The 18,096-nt window shown below is 40.5% G+C and overlaps 1 protein-coding gene across 3 annotated transcripts in view; it reads left to right on the plus strand.

Moving 5' to 3' along the window:
* The first annotated feature begins 1,141 nt into the window (after nt 1-1,141).
* Nudt9 (nudix hydrolase 9) overlaps nt 1,142-18,096 on the plus strand; it is a 31,770-nt gene continuing 14,815 nt past the window's right edge. The window contains exons 1-2 of one of the 3 annotated variants that reach the window (XM_090343228.1): nt 1,142-1,210; nt 16,840-17,079. In XM_090343228.1, the coding sequence (XP_090199354.1) occupies nt 16,883-17,079 (197 nt within the window). In that variant the 5' untranslated portion in view covers nt 1,142-1,210; nt 16,840-16,882. Of the gene's footprint in view, nt 1,211-1,811; nt 1,834-7,325; nt 7,674-16,839; nt 17,080-18,096 lie in introns of those variants that run through there. The other 2 variants (XM_090343227.1, XM_090343226.1) reach the window with 2 other exon arrangements.

The raw sequence follows: 18,096 nt of genomic DNA on the forward strand, positions 1-18,096 counted from the left end.
GAAGTGGTGGTGTGGCTCAAGTGGTAAGAGTGTTAGCTTGGGCAAAAGAAGCTCAGGGACAATGCCCAGGCCTTGAGTTCAAGCCCCAGGATGGCAAAAAATAAAAATAAGAGAGAGGAAGAGAGAAAATAGGCATTGAGGACACCTTGCACCCTTTTCTCTGCCCCTACTTGGTCTTTGTGTGTGCCAGGGGTGGGATATGTTAGTCCTTTCTGTCACCTTATGCCTGGCATCAGGATGTCTGGAATCTGACTGGGATGAGCCTCAGGCCAAATTGCATTGTTTTGGAGACCTCTGAGGACATCTTGGCTTTCCTGCTTTAGTGTCTCTGGCTCCTGGGTATTTCCTGAAAGCCAGGTTACCTAGGTCCCTGCCTTCAGTGAAGGGTATAGGAGATGCAGACGTGGGTACTTTGCCTGTCTTTAGTGGTGCCACAGTGGTTATAAGCTGCATCTGAACCCCAGATGATGGTTGGGTATCCTCAGAGATTATGCTGTCATCATCCCCGCTCCTTGGGAGGGTGTGAGGGAAGTGTGCTGGGTCTGATCTTCTCCTCAGAAGAACTTAAGTTCTTTTCTTAAAAATCAGAAATCCACTAGGATTTTGACAGATATTCCTGCCCTGAAGCCAAAATAGGAGCCCTGTTTTCCCCCTTACCTTCCCTATTTCAAATCAACAAATAAGCGGATATACAATATACCAGATAGCAAAGCCAGATACAGTAACTGCATGAGATGATTGGGAGAGGGAAGGGGGGAGGGAAAGGGGGAAAAAACATGAGCTGGGGTATCAAGGTTTGAAAAGTAATGCACCCACTTTTGGATGAATGTAATCATAACCCCTTTATAATTACCCCAACAACAAAATACATTAAAAAAAGAACACAGGAGACCTGGTGGTTGTGGGGGGCTCCACCCACTAGAGGGGGACTCTTTCTACTATATGGAGTTGGATCTTTATGTGTGGGTATTGGCAGAGTGCCCACACAGATAACTATTTTCTGTGGCCAAAACACAAGCTCCAGTAGATGTTCCCCTGGGAATCCCATCTGCCATTGTGTGCAAACACAGGATGGTTTGGGATTTGTCAGTATCCCCAAGCCATGAGGGCCTGTGAGGATGGCTTCTTTAGTGGCAAAAACTGAGATTTTCTACAGCGTTTGATCTTCTCTATCCAAAGTCTTGGGATGGCTGGATATTTGCCAATGTTGGTAAGCAAGGCAGATTCTGACCCTTCAGGACACACATGAAAATAAGCCCCAGGGCATGATTTTCTTCACTCTTCTTAATGTATTATGTGGGCCAATTGGCTGGTGTCAGTAAGCAAGCAGGAGGGTCTGTGTGTATTACGCTCCTCTGTGGCAAAGATAGGGGCCCCATCTGGATTTGGGGGGGATAAAACCATCCCCCATGTAAGAGATTGGATATTTGTCAATGTGAAAAAGCCAGGATGGTCTGCTCAGATATTCCTCCCTTATGATAGACATGGGATCCCCATGAAATGATGGTCTCGGGGTTTTTTCCCTCCTGAAGAAGCTCAGAACCAGGTCACTTCCTGAGTGTAAGGCATACTGTACAATGATCTCCAATTAATATTTTACTAAAAGCGACAAAAAAACCTGAGTCCAAATCTTTAGATTCCACATATAAGAAAAGAGCTGTGGTATATGCCTTGGCTCTTGATCTTGGATCTCGAACCAATTGTGCTTTGTGTACAACCCAACCATTGTGACCACCATTCTAGACCGTGACCAATGATGCACCCAGTAACCCTATGATGCTATGGGTGGGGCTGGAGGAAGGATGATGTCATGAGTGACTGGCCCTGGATCAGGTATTCCTTGGTACTTTTCTGTTGCCCCTGCTGTGTGTCATCAGAAGAAACAAATGATTTCTAAGGCTTATGGGCTATGAGGTTGTCTACAGCTGCCAGAAGGGTCCAGAGAAACTGAAATGTTCTGTTTCAGGGTAGTTGGAGGGTCCAGGATTTGGGAAGGATTGTCATTCACTTAACTTCCATTCCCCCAAACCCTTCAGATTCTGTTTTGTGTTTGTTAGGGCTGTCTTCTGCACCCCAGGGACACAGGGCACCGTGGACTCTAAAGAATAAGGCAAATGAGCAGCTGTAGAGGAGATGGCATTGCACGCATGCAGGGGTTTCTAAGAAGAACTGCCAAAACAACATTCTTATGTGCTTACCATGTTCTAAGAACTGCAAGTTGAAAAGTTCCTATTTAACATTTATATTTCTCCAAAATATGTAAAGAGGTCCTGAGGAGGAAGAGAGAATATTGAGAGCTGGGCTTGTGTTAGTTATGTCATGGCTCTGCTAACCTGAATAACTTAAGAAAAGTGTCATTTAGGCTCATAGTTTTTGGTGTTTCTGTCCAAGGCCAGAGAAAATTGTGACAGGATAGCAGCTCACAGCATGGCAGCCAGGAAACAGTGAGCTAAAATGCCTCTATTCATGGCAAAGATTGCTTAATCTTAGCACTTAAATATTTGATGGCATTCACTGAAATACAGTCCCTTATTCTTGAGATACACCAATTCGTTTTACAGTCCTCCCCCTCATTAACTCAGCATCTTTAAAAATATCATTATAAATGTGATATGCAGAGTGATTAGCTATTTAAGTCAGGTAAAGATTGTTTATATTTGAGCACTCTCACCTCTTCCCTCAGTCTTTCAGGTTTATCCCTCCCATCCCCACCTACAAGCTGTATAGTTCATTTTCAATACAGTGTGTAGTACCACTGCTGCATTTGCTCTCTTTGTCCCTTCATTTCTGTGTCTTCCTTACCCTCCCAGTGACAGGTAAATGAACAAACCAGACAAAAAGAAAACAAAGACAGCAACACTGGAAAAAAAAAACAAAAACAAAAAACCAACCTCTTGTTTCAATTTCCAGGAATTCATGTTGATCAATATTATTTTATATGATCAGAGGCACATGGGCCTGGTATCTTTGTGGTCCTCTCCAAAGAGTATCCTCCCTCAGTCTCACTGTGTGCGAATGCCTAGAGTCCTGTATAGTTTATCATGTCCCTGGGAATTTTAAATCTAGCTTGCACATATGAGAGAAAATATGTGCTGTTTATGTGTCTGAGCTTGGATTACCTCAACATGATTTGTTCTAGGTCTACCTGTTTCCCTGAAAATGACGTTTCTCTTTCTAAAGGTTGTGTAAAAGTCCAGTGTATATAGGTACTACATTTTTTTTTGCATCCACTCAGCTATTGTAGAGCTTCTGAGACATTTCCATATCTTAGCTATTGAGAATAGTACAGCGATGAATATGGATGTGCAAGTGTCATTATGGTATTCTGCCTTGTGATGTTCTGGGTAGATCCCCAGGAATAACTCAACATCTTTAAAGACAGCTTTGATTACCTCTTTAGTTTCCTGTTCTTGAAAATGGAGATAAATGTCAGCACCAGTGAAGGCATAAATTTATGAAAATATGCTGGATGTTTATAATATTTCCTTTTGTTTTCCCATGCTTTATTAATTAATCAAACACCACAATTCAAACTGGGACTAGGAAGAAGAGCAAGCATTAGAACAGGACATAGGAGTGTTAAATTGCATTTGTAAACATTCTAAGACAAAGTAGGCAGAAACAGCATTAGCAAGATATGTAGCTGGGTGAGACTCAGATTGGTCAACTAAGACAGCAGCAGGACAAATGAACAGAAGGAAGGAAAGAAGAAAATACATCAAAATATATCCTACAAGATTTAAGGAAGGCCTGAGTTGGGAGGGATTAAAAGAAGTGACACTGATCAAGACACATTGTATTCAGTAACTGCTTTATTAATTGGAATGCTATTGTATAACTTCTTAATAATAAGAGTATGTAGAAAAAGAAAAATGGAGAACAGTAGAAGAGAATATAGCATTAGAAATAATTCTGAACTATATTAGCCATATTAAACTCTGCTGAATCTTGACTGTGGCATTGCTGTTAGGGTTATGTGAGATAGCTCATTGTTATTGCACTCATTTGAATGTTTTCAATGCATGTGACCTTCTGTTATGTATTTCTTCTTTGCATCACCTTTCCTCCCTGACGATGGGATAATGCAGTAACAGATGGATAGCTGTTGGGGACCGACCTTCATTTCTGAGGCCTGATTCTGGCTCAGCGGCCATTGAAGGGCTTTGGCCAGGCATTCGCTCCTTGCATACCTCTCTTAAGGCATCTCTGTGTACGTGACTCGACTGAGCCCCCCCGCAGCTGCTCGGGTCTCGCAGCAGCGCAGGTCTCTGGGGCTTTTCTGCACTTGTCCAGCCCAGTACCTAAAAGTCTGCCCCAGACCCGTAGTGGTAGCACGGTGGCCCTCTTCCTATTGGCTAGCTTCCCAGTTCCACCTTCTCTTACCCCAACAGTATATAACTAATTGACTAATGCAATAAAGAGAGATCAGCAGAGATCAGCGGAGAGATCTGATGCGTTTTCATGGTTTAACACTGCTCCTGGCTCAGTGTGGGTTTTTTTCTTCCCCAGTAATTGGGGGAGGGCTGGGTCATGGATACTTACCATCTTGCTCGGCTCCGGGGGGCTATAGGCTGGCCCTGTGTGTCCCTCCCCATTCCCATGTTGTGCCCCAGAGAAGCAACAGATAGCCACTGTGCAAAGTCAGCTACATAATGCAGGGTAGCATAAATACTCAAGCCATTGATATGGTGGTTGACATGTTGATTTGCTTGGTCTCATCCTCCAGAATCAATTTGTGAATGAACCAGAGTAGGCATAAGCCACTTACATCAAGTAATTTGCTTGCTGTGGCAGATACTCTAGGTGATTTAACTCACATCCTTTTGCCACATTAAAAAAATTACCATGGCGGGGAACAACTTTAAGTGCACTCTAAACAACATCACAAAAGTACGTACCCCAAACTCCTTGCTTATGCCTAAGCCATGTGCTTTCCACATTCATCAGGAGAGTCCTTGCTGAAACATGAAACCTTTTGTTCTGTACCCATGTGTGTATAATAGAAAGTGGATCAAACCTTGGATTAAGAGGAAATAAAGCCTAGTGTGTAAATTTGTTTTTCCTTTTCCTGTAGCAGTCCATTTAATGATGTAAGCACTTGGAAATCAGCAAACAAAAACAAAAAACCCATTTTTACTGGAAAAAAATGAAATTAAGATTGTAGCTTGACTGGGTTAAACCAGCGGATATTGCAGGGAATTATAAAATGGTTTTTGTCTTCTTAGTATGAAGTCTATGCTGTTAGGAATCATCCTAAATATTTTGAAACATCTTCAACTGTTTTTACATTTTAGAACACTAATCTATAAGAAGATAGTCTCAAATAATGGCATAGATTTCATTTGATGCTTAATAATTAACCCAAACATTCTTAAAATTCTTCTTTTTTCCCTCCTTCTTTCTACTTTTATTTCTCTCTTTTCTTTTCTTCTGTTTTCTTCCTTATGCCAGTCCTGGAACTTGAACTCAAGGCCTGAGCACTGTACCTGAGCTTTTTTGCTCAGGAGTAGGTCTGCCACATGCGACACAGTTTCATTTCCAGCTGTTTTGTTTTTTCTTTTGGTAATTGGAGATAAGAGTCTCATGGACTTTCCTACCCAGGTGTGTGTGTGTGTGTGTGTGTGTGTGTGTGTGCGTGCGTGCGTGCGTGCGTGTGTGTGTGTGTGTGTGTGTGTGTGTGTACATGTTCATGATGGGTTTATCTGAATTTGATTGGCATTCATCCAGAGACAAGCTCTATCTTTATGATAGGAGGCACTATATCAAGTTGAAGCGAGGCATCCACTTCTCATTAGTGTGAATTATTTCCCTGGGCATTTGCATTTCTAAGTTGTCCAAGAAACAGCGTATGAGTAGTAGACTTACATATAAAAGAACAAAATTTATTACTCTAAACTACCTGTTCTAAGAGCCATTAAGGGGCTAATTATTGCCTACCACCAGGTTTTGGCTGTACAAAGGAGTAAACTGTTTGGACTTTGAGCTTTTTCAGGCAGGCATTTTAAGGAAGTCTTGGGTCATCCCAAAGACAGGTGTGGAAGCATTGCTAGTACTGTATAGTCAAGTGTCAGTGTGGAGATCTGCAGAGTCATTTTAACCCACAGTTCTGCAGTTTTCTGGACAGTGGCTGTTAAAATGTGATTAATTTGACTTTTGAAATGGTTGTTTTACATTATGTCTGTAGCATACTGTTAAAAGAGTGAACTGTAAATCAGAAGTTTATACATTTTCAACAATGAAAGTTTAATAAAAGAAAGCATTTGGTAACTTGGATTTGTAACGGGTAGTGAAGAAACATTTGCTGAAAAGCACCGATTCCCTGAATTAATTAAAAGTGGGAGAGAAGTTTGGCAAAAAAGAAAAAAATCTCTCATCTTTGTAACTGTCTTTGTTCTGAGCCATGCATTTTGTAAGACACCTTGGAATGCAGGAAGGTTAGGTGTGATATCTTTACTAGAAGGAATGAAGGAGTCGTCCTCCAGCAGGGACTATACACCAGGCAACATTGGTTTTCTTACTGACCACCCCCCCCAGACAGCAGTAACTTCTCCAGAACCCCTCTAAACCCAGCAATCAGAAAATGATTCATTAGACTACTCCTATGACTAAGTCTCTAACTCTGCACAACTCAATTCTTTTTCCACTTAAGCCTAAGGCATATAATTGTACCCTGGAGATAGGCTAACGTTTTTTTGTTTTTTTTTTCTTGCTGGCATATTATGCCCTAAGAAACTTTTTTCTTTCACCTTTAGTTAGTGTGTTGGGGTGAATGGCTGCCTGACATATGGAACCCTTTAAGTTTGATCCTGGAGCCTAAAACTCTGGTTTGGACACACTGTATCTGAAACTATGTCTAATTTTTGCCTGGAGTTTGTTATGTAGGCTGTGCCTATCTTACAACTTGCCTACAATGCCACAGGTTTTCAAGAGCCACAGCCAGGTAAAGCCTCCTGAAATTAGCAATAACATATAATGACCCAGGTTAAAAAAAAAAAGAGAGAGAAACGTTTTAAGATGCATGTAGTTGATCTCATTTCTATCTCTTCCTATAACCATGAGTTACTCAGGACAGGTTTGGTTTTATAGTCTCTTCAGGTCGTGAAAAACCCCTCAAATGTCTCTCAAATCACCTCTCTTCTCTCCCTTTTGAGTTTGTTTGTTTCCATACCTCCTTTCCTACTGGAGAAGCTCTTCACCTGGTCCCTCTACTGGTGCCAAGACTGGGAGGTTAGCGAGTACGCCTGCGCGGGTTGGGAAGTCCGTAAAGCGAGGTGCCACCAAGTCGGCGCGACTTTCGTTTTGCGGCCGGTTCAGCCGTAAAACGTCTTCGCCCCTGAGGCCGGGTTCCCGGTGCCCTGGGCGCTCAGGGTCGCCGCGGACTTCCGCTGCGTGCCTGGCGGAGCGCCGGGCGGTGGTTTTTGAGGGCTGGCGGTGTCGTGTGGTTAGGGAAGGCCAGCGAGCCCCTTTCTGGGGCCGGGAGCGCGGCCGGGCCCTCGAGCCTGCTGGGTCCTCCGGAGCCGGCTGGGGCGGCGGCGGCGGCCGGACGCAGGCCCGCGCCGGGCGCCCATGGCCGCGCGCTCCCTGGGAAGGGCCGTCGCCGCCGTGTCTCTCTCGGTGGCCCTGGCCTCCGCCGCCGTCGGGTCCTCCGTCTGCCGCAGCTTCCCGCCGTGCAGGTATTCCGGCCCCCGGCCGCCGCCTCCGGTTCGCGAGGCCTTCCTGGCCGGAGGTGCTGTAACCGGCTTTGCTTCTCTCCAGCGGCTCTGTAGCCACAGGCCGGCTTTTCAGAAGGCGCCAAGATTAGGTCTGCCTTGAGGAAAAACCAGGGACCAGGGCCCTTCCTGACATCGAGGGGGTCGCAGAGGCTCTCGCTGTCTCTGTCTCTTGTTCGTACTAGGGTTTGAACTTGGGGTGGGGGTGAGGGGCTTTTCTGTAGCTCAGATTTCTTGCCCACAACAGGTCCTCTACCTCTTGAAACCATGCCTCCAGCCTGGGTTTTAGCTGGTGGTTTTGGAGACCAGTCTTCTCAGGCTGTTCTGCCAAGGCTGGCTCCTTCTGAAATGTGCGGTCCACTGTGAATCACCAACCTTGAACGGTCACAGAAGAGTTTCAGTAGCCCTTGTTTGGAGCGGCGTAGTCTTTTCGATGACTACTTACCACGTGTTTAATGGGAATGCTTATTATCCTAGGAATATAAGTGAGCATCACTGCTGCCTTTATGTACGACGGCTCATGGGGCTGTTGGCCTTTGAACCTGGGTCGCCTAGGCTGGAAGATTTCATTTGAGGGAATGTGAGAGAGCACAGGTACAGGCAGGTGGACAGGCCAGCAGCACCTCGTCTTCCTAGACTTCATAAAATAAAAACTATCTTGGAGGCAAACATAACCATTCCCACTTTTAGTTTTGAGGGTGAGGAAGGAGGAGGTTGTTGACTAGGTAATAGCCACTTAGGACCTTTGTGCCCATTGACTTGACACTTGAAGTCTTTCAAAGCTTCTCTGGTAGAAGTGATATCCATCTCTCACCCATTGGTGTATATCTTAAAAGTAATTTGGATGGAATCCATCCACTTTAATCTTACTAACATCAGTTAAAACCTCTCATACACTAGTGGTGTCCTCTGTCTGCCACTGAGAATTTATTTTCCTTGTGTACAGTTTTGCCTTTCAGTGGAACTTAAGGAAGAGAAAGGAATTGGTCTATCTTCTCTCTGGAAATCACTAGTGCTGTTTTTGTTAGTTGCCCTCCATAGCAATGTAAAAGTTAGCCAAGCGCTGGTGGCTCACGCCTGTAGTCCTAGCTACTCAGGAGGCTGAGTTCTGAGGATTGTGATTCAAAGCCAGCCAGGGCATGAAAGTCCATGAGACTCTTCATTAAACCACCAAGAAACTGGAAGTGTTGTGTGACTCAAGTGGTAGAGCACTAGCCTTGAGCTGAAGAACTTGGGGACAGAGCCCAGGCCCAGAGTTCAATCCCTATGACTGACACCCCCCCCCCTCAATGTAAATGTTGTGTGGTAGTTACTGATCATTTTAATGCTGGAAACCCTAGGTTAATAAGGTATCTGAAGAGCCAGAGACTTCACAAACTTGCTCAGAAAAATAGCCAAAAGTTAAATCAACTCATTTTGTATGTGTTGAGTAACTGATATTTAATACTGCAGAGTGTCTTGGGAGAGATAAAAATGCAAAGCGTTTAGGGAGAGGTAAAAGAAATTTAGCATCAAGATGTAGCTCAAGCCCAGTGCTGTTGTCTCAGGCCTGTAATCCTAGCTTCTTAGAAGGTTGAGATCTCAGGGTCTTAGTTCACACCTAGCTTGTGTGAGAAAGTCTGAGATTTTTATGTCCAATTAAGCACTAAAAGAAAAATGGGGGAAAAAAAGTGCAATAGTGATTCAAGTGGCCTCAGGACCCCTTCAGGCTTGGAAGTTGGATATAGCTTAAGCACATTGAGTTTGTGATCCTCCTTCCTCGGCCTTCTGTGGGTTGAGATTATAGGCATGCTACCATGTCCTGCACTATTTATGATTTGAGTAGAATCTTTCAAATGTCTTTTGTAGGACAATCATTGGTGGAGAATATTTTACATCTCATTCCTGTGCATACATATAAGTTGTGTGATCTAAAAATGAAGTAGACATAGTGTAGCATAATGTTTAAAGCCTAGAATTTGGAATTAATTTGCCTAGATTTCGGTTCTTTGTGTGAGCTTTATTTAGTCTCTTGACCTTAATGCACTTACTTCCAAAAGAAAGATAATAATGCCTAAACTTAAGAGTATGAGGATCAGATAAGAATACACTTAGAAGTGTCTTGCCCTGTTATCATTGTAATTTTTTCTTTCCTTCAAATCACTATTTCAGGATATCTTTTAAGTTTACATTTTAGAAACTCGTTTGTACTTTGTAACATGCACTTTATCCCTATTTAATATTCAGTTGGGCCCCATACATTTCTTACACCTGTTCAGTAATGCAACCAAAAAAAGGCCTGGGTTATATATATACAATAAGTATTCTTAGTCTGATACCTTTTGTTGTCTGATATTATACAGTGGATATAAATAGCAGTACTAATCTGTGTAGAAGATTCAGTGGGTTTTTTTGTTGTTTTTACTATTTTTCATGCAAAATTAAGTTTATTTGGAAAAGTGACTATATATCCTTTTTTTTCTCTTCAAAGTAGACTGGAAATTTGTGGAATTCTATATGCTTTTCTTCTTAAATCAGGGATTAGAGAACCTCAGGTTACCTTAAGAGCTATTTTGGTGCTTGATTGGGATAGAGTGGTATAAAAGTCTGTTTCCTGTGGACACTTTTTTTTCCTGGTCCATAACTCATATCCTGATAAAATTCAGTTGGAAACAGGGTTCCCTCCATAAGCTAAACTTTGCTTTTAATAACACAGGCTTCCTTCCTCTCCATTCCAACTTCTCTCCCTTCTTTTCCTTATTTTTTTTTCTCACTATGTGGTTTATGCTAGCCTGGAACTGGAGATTAGTTGCCGAGTTACAGATGTGTGCCATTATTCCTGATAGTCTACCACTTATCAATAAAGTTACTGACTGTTAAATATTTTCCTGCCTCACACAAATGTTAAGTTTCTGGAGCTACCTTCTTCACTGGTCAGATGATAATATTATCTTTCCCATATAGAGTGAGTGCAAACAACAGTTATTTCAAAACCTTTCAGTGGGGTGAATGAAAGAGAACAACTTGAATTATACATAAAGCTATAAACAAGAAAGCTATACACACATAGAGCTATAAACAAAAAAGAAATTAGTTAAAAAAGGGAAAGAAAAACAGGTTGGCATTTCCTCCCCCAAAATTACAATTCAGGTGTCATACATTTTGGTACTGACCTAAACAATCTAAAAAGTTAACTTCACACAGAAGTCTGCACGTAGATGACTTTAGGAGCTTTATATATAATTATGAAAACCTGCAAACATCCATTTATAAAAAAAGTAAATACTGATGTTCTTCAGTAGGTGAATGAATAAACTAGTATATCCAGGAAATAAAATGTTAATTAGTGCTAAGAGAAATAGCAAGCCATGAGAAGATCTAAAGGCCATTATATGCATATTACTAAGTATAAGAAGCCAGTAAGCTGTGTGCATCTATGACAGTTCTTGAAGACAAAACTGGGATGGTAGTAAAAAGATCAGGAGTTGAGAGGGGTTAGATGAATCGGGAAAGCACAGATGATTTCTTTTTACGTGTGTTTCGTGTGTGTGTGTGTGTGTGTGTTCGTGTGTTCGTGTTCTAGAGCTTGAACTCAGAACCTGGGTGTTATCCCTGAGTTCTTTTGCTCAAGACTTTTTTTTTGCGGTTTGAGTTGTAGTACTACTTCTAGATTTTTGGTGGTTAATTGGAAAGAAATAAGAGACTTACGGACTTTCCTACTGGGGTTGTCTTTGAAGCACTATTCTCAGATCTTAGCTTCCTGTGTAGCTAGGATTGTAGGCATGAGCCATTGGCTCCTTACTCTAGGAGTGTTACTTTTAGTTTTAAAGTGTTTATTGTGTGTTAGTACTGGGTTTTGAATTCAGGGCCTCTTTCAGTTGACTTTAACAGTCAGTAACTTTATTAATAAGTAGTAGGTGCATTACTTCTCGAACATTGATTCTCCTTATGTTTTTGTCCCTGTTTCCCTTCCTCTCCCCCTTCCCAATCACCTCATTTCCCCCCTTCCCTATTTCAAATGAACAAATTTAATCTTAAATTTTCAAATGAAAATTTTATACAAATGTGAATACATGATTTGACATAAAGGTGTAAATTATTTCATCTATAAACCCCTTTGTGGTGTTTTTGATAGCCTTTAGTTCTTTTAAAAATTGCGTTATTTTCTCCTTTAATTTTTTTTTATCTTTCCAACCCTTTTCCTTTTTAATTCTATTCACACTCCTTCTTTACTACTTTCCATTTTCTTCCCTCTTCTTTCTCCCTCTTTTTTCTTCCTCTACTCACTTCAGCACTGTATTTCCCAACCTATGTTAGATGAGTTAGATGAAGATAAAGATTTTTAAATTTTTTTTCCCCTCATGTTCTTACAGTATAGCACAGACATTTGTGGTAGGCACCTCCTCCAGGATAACTGCATTCCTGGAAACTTTAAGTATATTGTCCTTGCTGGGTGCCAGTGGTTCATACCTGCAATTGAAGCTAGCCCTGGCAGTAAAGTCCAGTGGTTTTGGCTTCTATTTTTCTGGTCATTAGTGAGTTCATCTATCCATGTCAATATATATCTTCTTTGGAGAAATGTCTGAAGATTTTTGCCATTTTATAATTGGGTTCTCTTGATGAGTTTTAGGGATTCTTTATGTGTCCTGGATATTAACCAATGTTTTTATAGATATTTGCAATTTTCCCCCGTTTCATGGGTTTCTTTTCACTCTTTCATGTCCTTATGTCCTTGATATAGAGAGGTTTTAAATATTTTGGTTTCTAATTTACCTGTTTTTTCTTTTGTTTCCTATACTTTGAGTGTCATAATTAAGAAATCATTGCCAGATCAAATCTTTTTTATTTTTTTATTTTTTTTATTGTAATTAGTAAAAGGGTTACATGATATTTGCCAGATAGAAGGTGCATTAATTCACATACATTGATACCCTTTCACATGTCTTGGTACCCGTATCCCTCCCCCCCCACACCCTCCACCCGTCTTGGTTTTCCCCCCTTCCCTATCAAATTTCAAATATCCAAATACAAATAAATTCAATAAGTCAGATAACAAGGTGAGATACTATACCAATATGAGATAACCAAGGGACAGCAAAGGAGATGAGAGACAACATAGTACATTAAGGACAACAATCATTCATTATATGGCTTTTGTTTCACTATCCTGGAAGTCCTTTCAATTAGCTTCACATTATATGTCCTTATGTATCAAGATTTTGCTCTATTGCAAATCTCTGCTAGTAGAGCCCAAGGTTTGTACTGATTATGACGAATGAGGGAAACCATTGAGCCTAAGTTCCTTTGAGTCTGGCTTACTTCACTTAATATGATTTTTTCTAAGTCTTTCCATTTCCTAACAAATGGGGCAATGTCATTCTTTCTGACAGCAGCATAGAATTCCATTGTGTACAAATACCACAACTTGTTGATCCACTCATCAACTGAGGGACATCTAGGTTGGTTCCATATCTTTGCTATGGTGAATAGTGCTGCAATGAACATGGTTGTGCTAGTGGGTTTAGTATGTCCTTGTTTCTGGATGGTTGGGTAAATGCCAAGTAGTGGAATTGCTGGGTCATAGGGGAGTTCTATGTTTAGCCTTTTGAGGCACTGCCACACTGCTTTCCATAGTGGTTGAACGAGTTTGCACTCCCACCAACAGTGTAGTAGTGATCCCTCCTGGCCACATCCCCTCCAGCATCTATTGTCATTCGTTTTCCTGATCCTGGCCATTCTAGCTGGAGTGAGGTGGAATCTTAGAGTTGTTTTGATTTGCATTTCTTTTATGACCAGAGATGTTGAGCATTTCTTCATGTGTCTATAGGCCATTTTTGTTTCTTCTTCAGAGAAGACTCTCTTTAAGTCTTTGGCCCATTTTTTAATGGGGTGGTTGTTACTTTGGAGATTAGTTTTGGAGTGATTCAATTTTTTGAGTTGTTGATATATTTTAGATATGAGGCCTTTGTCCGTTGTTTGGTTGGTGAAGATCTTCTCCCACTCTGTAGGCTTCCTGATTAGTTTACTAGCTATGTCCTTTGCCCTACAAAAGCTCTGCAGTTTAATGCAGTCCCACTTATCCAGCCTTTCTCTGATTTGTTGTGATTCTTGGTCCTTATTAAGAAAGTTTCGACCTGTGCCAAGGAGGCCTAGTGTATCTCCTATTCCTTCCTGTAGAGTTTTCAGTGTGTCAGCTTTTACCTCCAGGTCTTTGATCCATTTGGAGTTAATTCTAGTGCAAGGTGACAAAGAAGGATCCAGCTTTAGTTTTCTGCCGGTGCTTAACCAGTTCTGCCAGCACAACTTGTTGAAGAGGCTGTCTTTCTTCCATTCTATTTTTTTGGCTCCCTTGTCAAAGATTAGGTGGCCATAGGTCTGTGGTTTAATATCTGGGTCCTCAGTTCTATTCCATTGGTCTTCAGGCCTGTTCCTGTAACAGTACCAAGCTGTTTTGAGAATTATAGTTCTGTAATAGAGTCTAAAGTCAAATCTTTTTTATTTTATTTTATTTTATTGTTGGGGTGATGTACAGAGGGGTTACAGTTAGTGAGTACATTACTTCTTTTACCTTGATCCCCTTCCCATATTTTTCTCCCACTTCCCCTCCCCCATCCCCTCCCACTCAATTTGTTTTTCCCTTACCTTCTCCTTTTCAAATAAACAGACATATATACAAAATAGGAGGTACCAAAGTCAGATACAGTAACAAAATGAGATAAAACTTAAGAGGAAAAGAAGAGAAATAGCTTCACATAGTACAACAATCACAAAGATAAACAATCACAAAGATAAACCTCTTATTTCTATATCCTGGAGTTCATTTTCCTTAGCCTCATCCATACGAAACCTACCAGCACAACAGTGTTCATTGAAGCATTATTCACCATAGCTAAGATATGGAAACAACCCAGATGCCCCTCAGTAGATAAATAGATCATGAAGATGTGATATATTTACACCATGGAATTCTACACTGCTCTCAAAAAGAATGGCATTGCCCTATTTGTATGGAAATGGAAAGACTTGAAAAAAAATCATATTAAGTGAAGTAAGCCAGACCCAAAGAAACATAGGCTCCATTGTTTCCTTTTATAACAATTGGGGTATACATTTCGAATTCTCCTAACAGAGAATCATAATAGCTCGAAAGCTATGTACATATGTCTATATAGGATGAGGCTAAGCAAAATGCACTCTACATCAAATATGAATGCTTCCAATGTAAGAATTTTATCATTTTTGTTCTCATATTTGTGTCTTTAATTTTGAATTTTTTACTTTTCTCTTGGGGTGCTGTGTATTGAGTGCAGGGTTTCACCTGTGCCAGGCAGGTGCTTGACAATTGAGCTATACCTCCACCCCTTCATTCAATTGTAGATAGTCTATATGAGCTATAAGGGAATGGTGTAAGATTAGATGAAGGTTCTTGTTACATACAAATAATATCGTTTGCTGAAAAGACTGTCATTTCCCTATTGAATGGTCTTTGCATCCTTGTTGAAAACATTTGGCCTTAACTGGGAGGCTATAGTTTTGGTCTGTACTCCATATTTATGGAAACATCACACTAGCTTTATAATATACCTTCGTATTAGGAAATGTTAGACCTTAAACTTTAGGGGTTTTTTTTTGTTTTGTTTCGTTTTGTTTTCTAAGCTAGTTTTGGCAATTTGAGGTTCCTTGAGATTCCACAAGGAATTTGGGATATAGTTTTCTAGTTTTAGAAAAAACAAATAGGGATTGCATTGCATTTGTAGATCACTAGATAGGATTGCTAACTGAAGTCTTCAGTCACTATACATGGAATGTATTTATTTATTGCTGTCTTATTTCAATGATGCTATGTAGTAGTCATTGTGCAAGAGTTTTGCTCCCTTAATTATGTGGAATTGTTTTTCTTAATTTTTGTTTTTAATTGTTTAATGTTAGTGTTCTTGAATTTTTTTTCTCTCCTGGTCTTGGGGCTTGAACTCAGTGCTTACGCTCTGTCCCTAAGCTCTTTCACTCCAGGCTAGTGCTATAACACTTTGAGCCACAGTGACACTTCAGTTTTTTGAGTGGTTAATTTGGGGATAAGAGTCTCACAGAGACTTTTCTGCCTGAGCTGGCTTTAAACCACATATCCTCAGATCTCAGCCTAATGAGTAGCTGGGACTACGGGCATGAGCCACTAGAGCCCAGCTTTAACTACTTTTTATGCGATGAATTCACTTGTTCTAAAAGTTTTTTTCATGGACTTTTTTTTGCCAGCCCTGGGGCTTGAACTCAGGGCCTGTGCACTGTCCCTGAGCTTTATCTTCTCAAGGCTAGCACTCTACCACTTGAGCCACAGTACCAATTCTGGCTTTTTCTGTTTATGTGGTAGTGAGGGATTGAACCCAGGGCTTCATGCATGTTAGGCAAGCATTCTATTACTGAGCCACACTACCAGCTGGCTTTTTTTTTTTTTGGTGGGGGCAAGTTTCCTACACAAAGAGCATGTGATTGGAAGATAGAGATAATTCTACTTCTGTACTTTTTTTCCCCTTGCTTAATTGGTCTTCTATCATGTTGAATAAAGGTAGTGAAAGATAGCAGGCTTCTTCTTGATCTTAGGTGAAAATTAATTCTTTTATTAGTAGGGCATTAGCTCTGAGCTCTTCATATATACTCTTCATTATAATTTTGAGGTAGTTCTTCTATTCCAAGTTTATTTATTGAATATATATTCCTGAAAGAGTGAATTGTGGGAAAACAATTTTCTGTATCAATTATACTGATCACGTGGGTTTTTTTTTCTGTTTTTGTGACATGTTGCTTTTTACTGATTTTTGTATATGGGCAATGCAGTTAATTTTCTTATTTTCTCTGTGCTTTTTTGCTGTAACATTGTATATGTTTGATATACTTTAAAAATGTATTCCTTTGCATAAACCTAAATAGTTTTATTTTACATTTGTTTTTATGGTTGAGTTCTTATAACAAGCTTCCCCTTCTAAGCAGAGAAAGAAACTTGTGGGGGTTTTTTGTTGTTGCTTTGTTTTTCTCAACTAAGTCTAGTAGCTACATTAATAAGATTATTAACAGTTTTTTAAATTGACAACTGTCTTTGAGTTAGTTTCTTTAGTGACTACTTTGGTTTTTCTACAAAACAATTTTGTTTTCTTCCCAGAAACTCATTTTTGACCTGTTGTTTTCACCTTAATACCAACATCATGTCTGGTTCTAATGATGCCAAAGAAAATTCCCACAACAAGGCTCGGACATCTCCCTACCCAGGATCAAAAGTTGAACGGAGCCAGGTTCCTAATGAGAAGGTGGGCTGGGTTGTAGAGTGGCAAGACTACAACCCTGTGGAATATACTGCAGTTTCCGTCTTGGCTGGACCTAGGTGGGCAGATCCTCAAATCAGGTGAGCAAATAAGGTGACATTAATTGAGGATAGGACTTTTAGAAAAGATTGTGATGACATTTGTAAACTACCCTTGTAACACTTGATAAGTAATTTTTTTTTTATTTTTGCCAGTCCTGGGCTTGAGCTCAGGGCCTGAGCACTGTCCTTAGGTTTTCTCAAGACTAGAGCTCTACCACTTGAACCACAGCACCATTTCTGGCTTTTTGCTATGTATGTGGTACTGAGGAATCGAACCCGGGTCTTTGTGCTAGACAAGCACTCTACCACTAGGCCAAACTCCCGGCCCCGATAAGTAATTTTTTAATCTATACTTGGCTTTGTTATAACTCAGTTTCCACATTTGTTTACTTTCTGCATCCCCTCCCCAAATCAGTTCATGTTTGTTTGTTCTTTTTGGGGGTTTATGGGGCTCATTCCTAATAGTAAATCTATTTTGGTTCAGATAATAGCTGTTTGTTTTAAATTAACAGCTATGTTAGCTGTTTTCATGTGTTGATTGAGTTATCAAGCATACATCTCTTTAGTTGCTGCTCTTTTATGGGAATGGGATTTGAACTCAGAGCAGCATTCTTATTAGGTAGGCACCCTATTACTGAGCCACACATTCAGCCCTGTTTTTGTGCAGGTTATTTTGAGATAAGATCCATGTCTGGGCCTGTGCCTAAATCGATATCTCTTTTGTTCTTGCTGTTGATTACATAATAGATGTAAGTTACAGCTTCCTACTTAGCTTGGATACCAAACATACGCTATCAATTTCAGCAATTGATTGAGAACTGGTGTCTTATTGCATGGGCTTGCCTTTAACTTTGATCCTGCTAGTCTCAGTCTCTTCAGTGGTAAGGTTTATAGGTATGAGCCACTAGGCCTAGCTAACATCCTTTATAGTATTTTGTAATATAGCTACACTTGAATTTGAAGTTGTAAAAATATTTTTCAGACTTTTTTCCAGATTACTGGAAAAAAGATGGTCAGAAGTTAGACTAGTGTAAAAAACATAGCAAAAATTTATCC

This window comes from Megascapheus bottae, chromosome 13 (assembly GCF_031878675.1).
Source record: "Megascapheus bottae isolate mThoBot1 chromosome 13, mThoBot2.hap1, whole genome shotgun sequence".
NCBI lineage: Eukaryota > Metazoa > Chordata > Mammalia > Rodentia > Geomyidae > Megascapheus > Megascapheus bottae.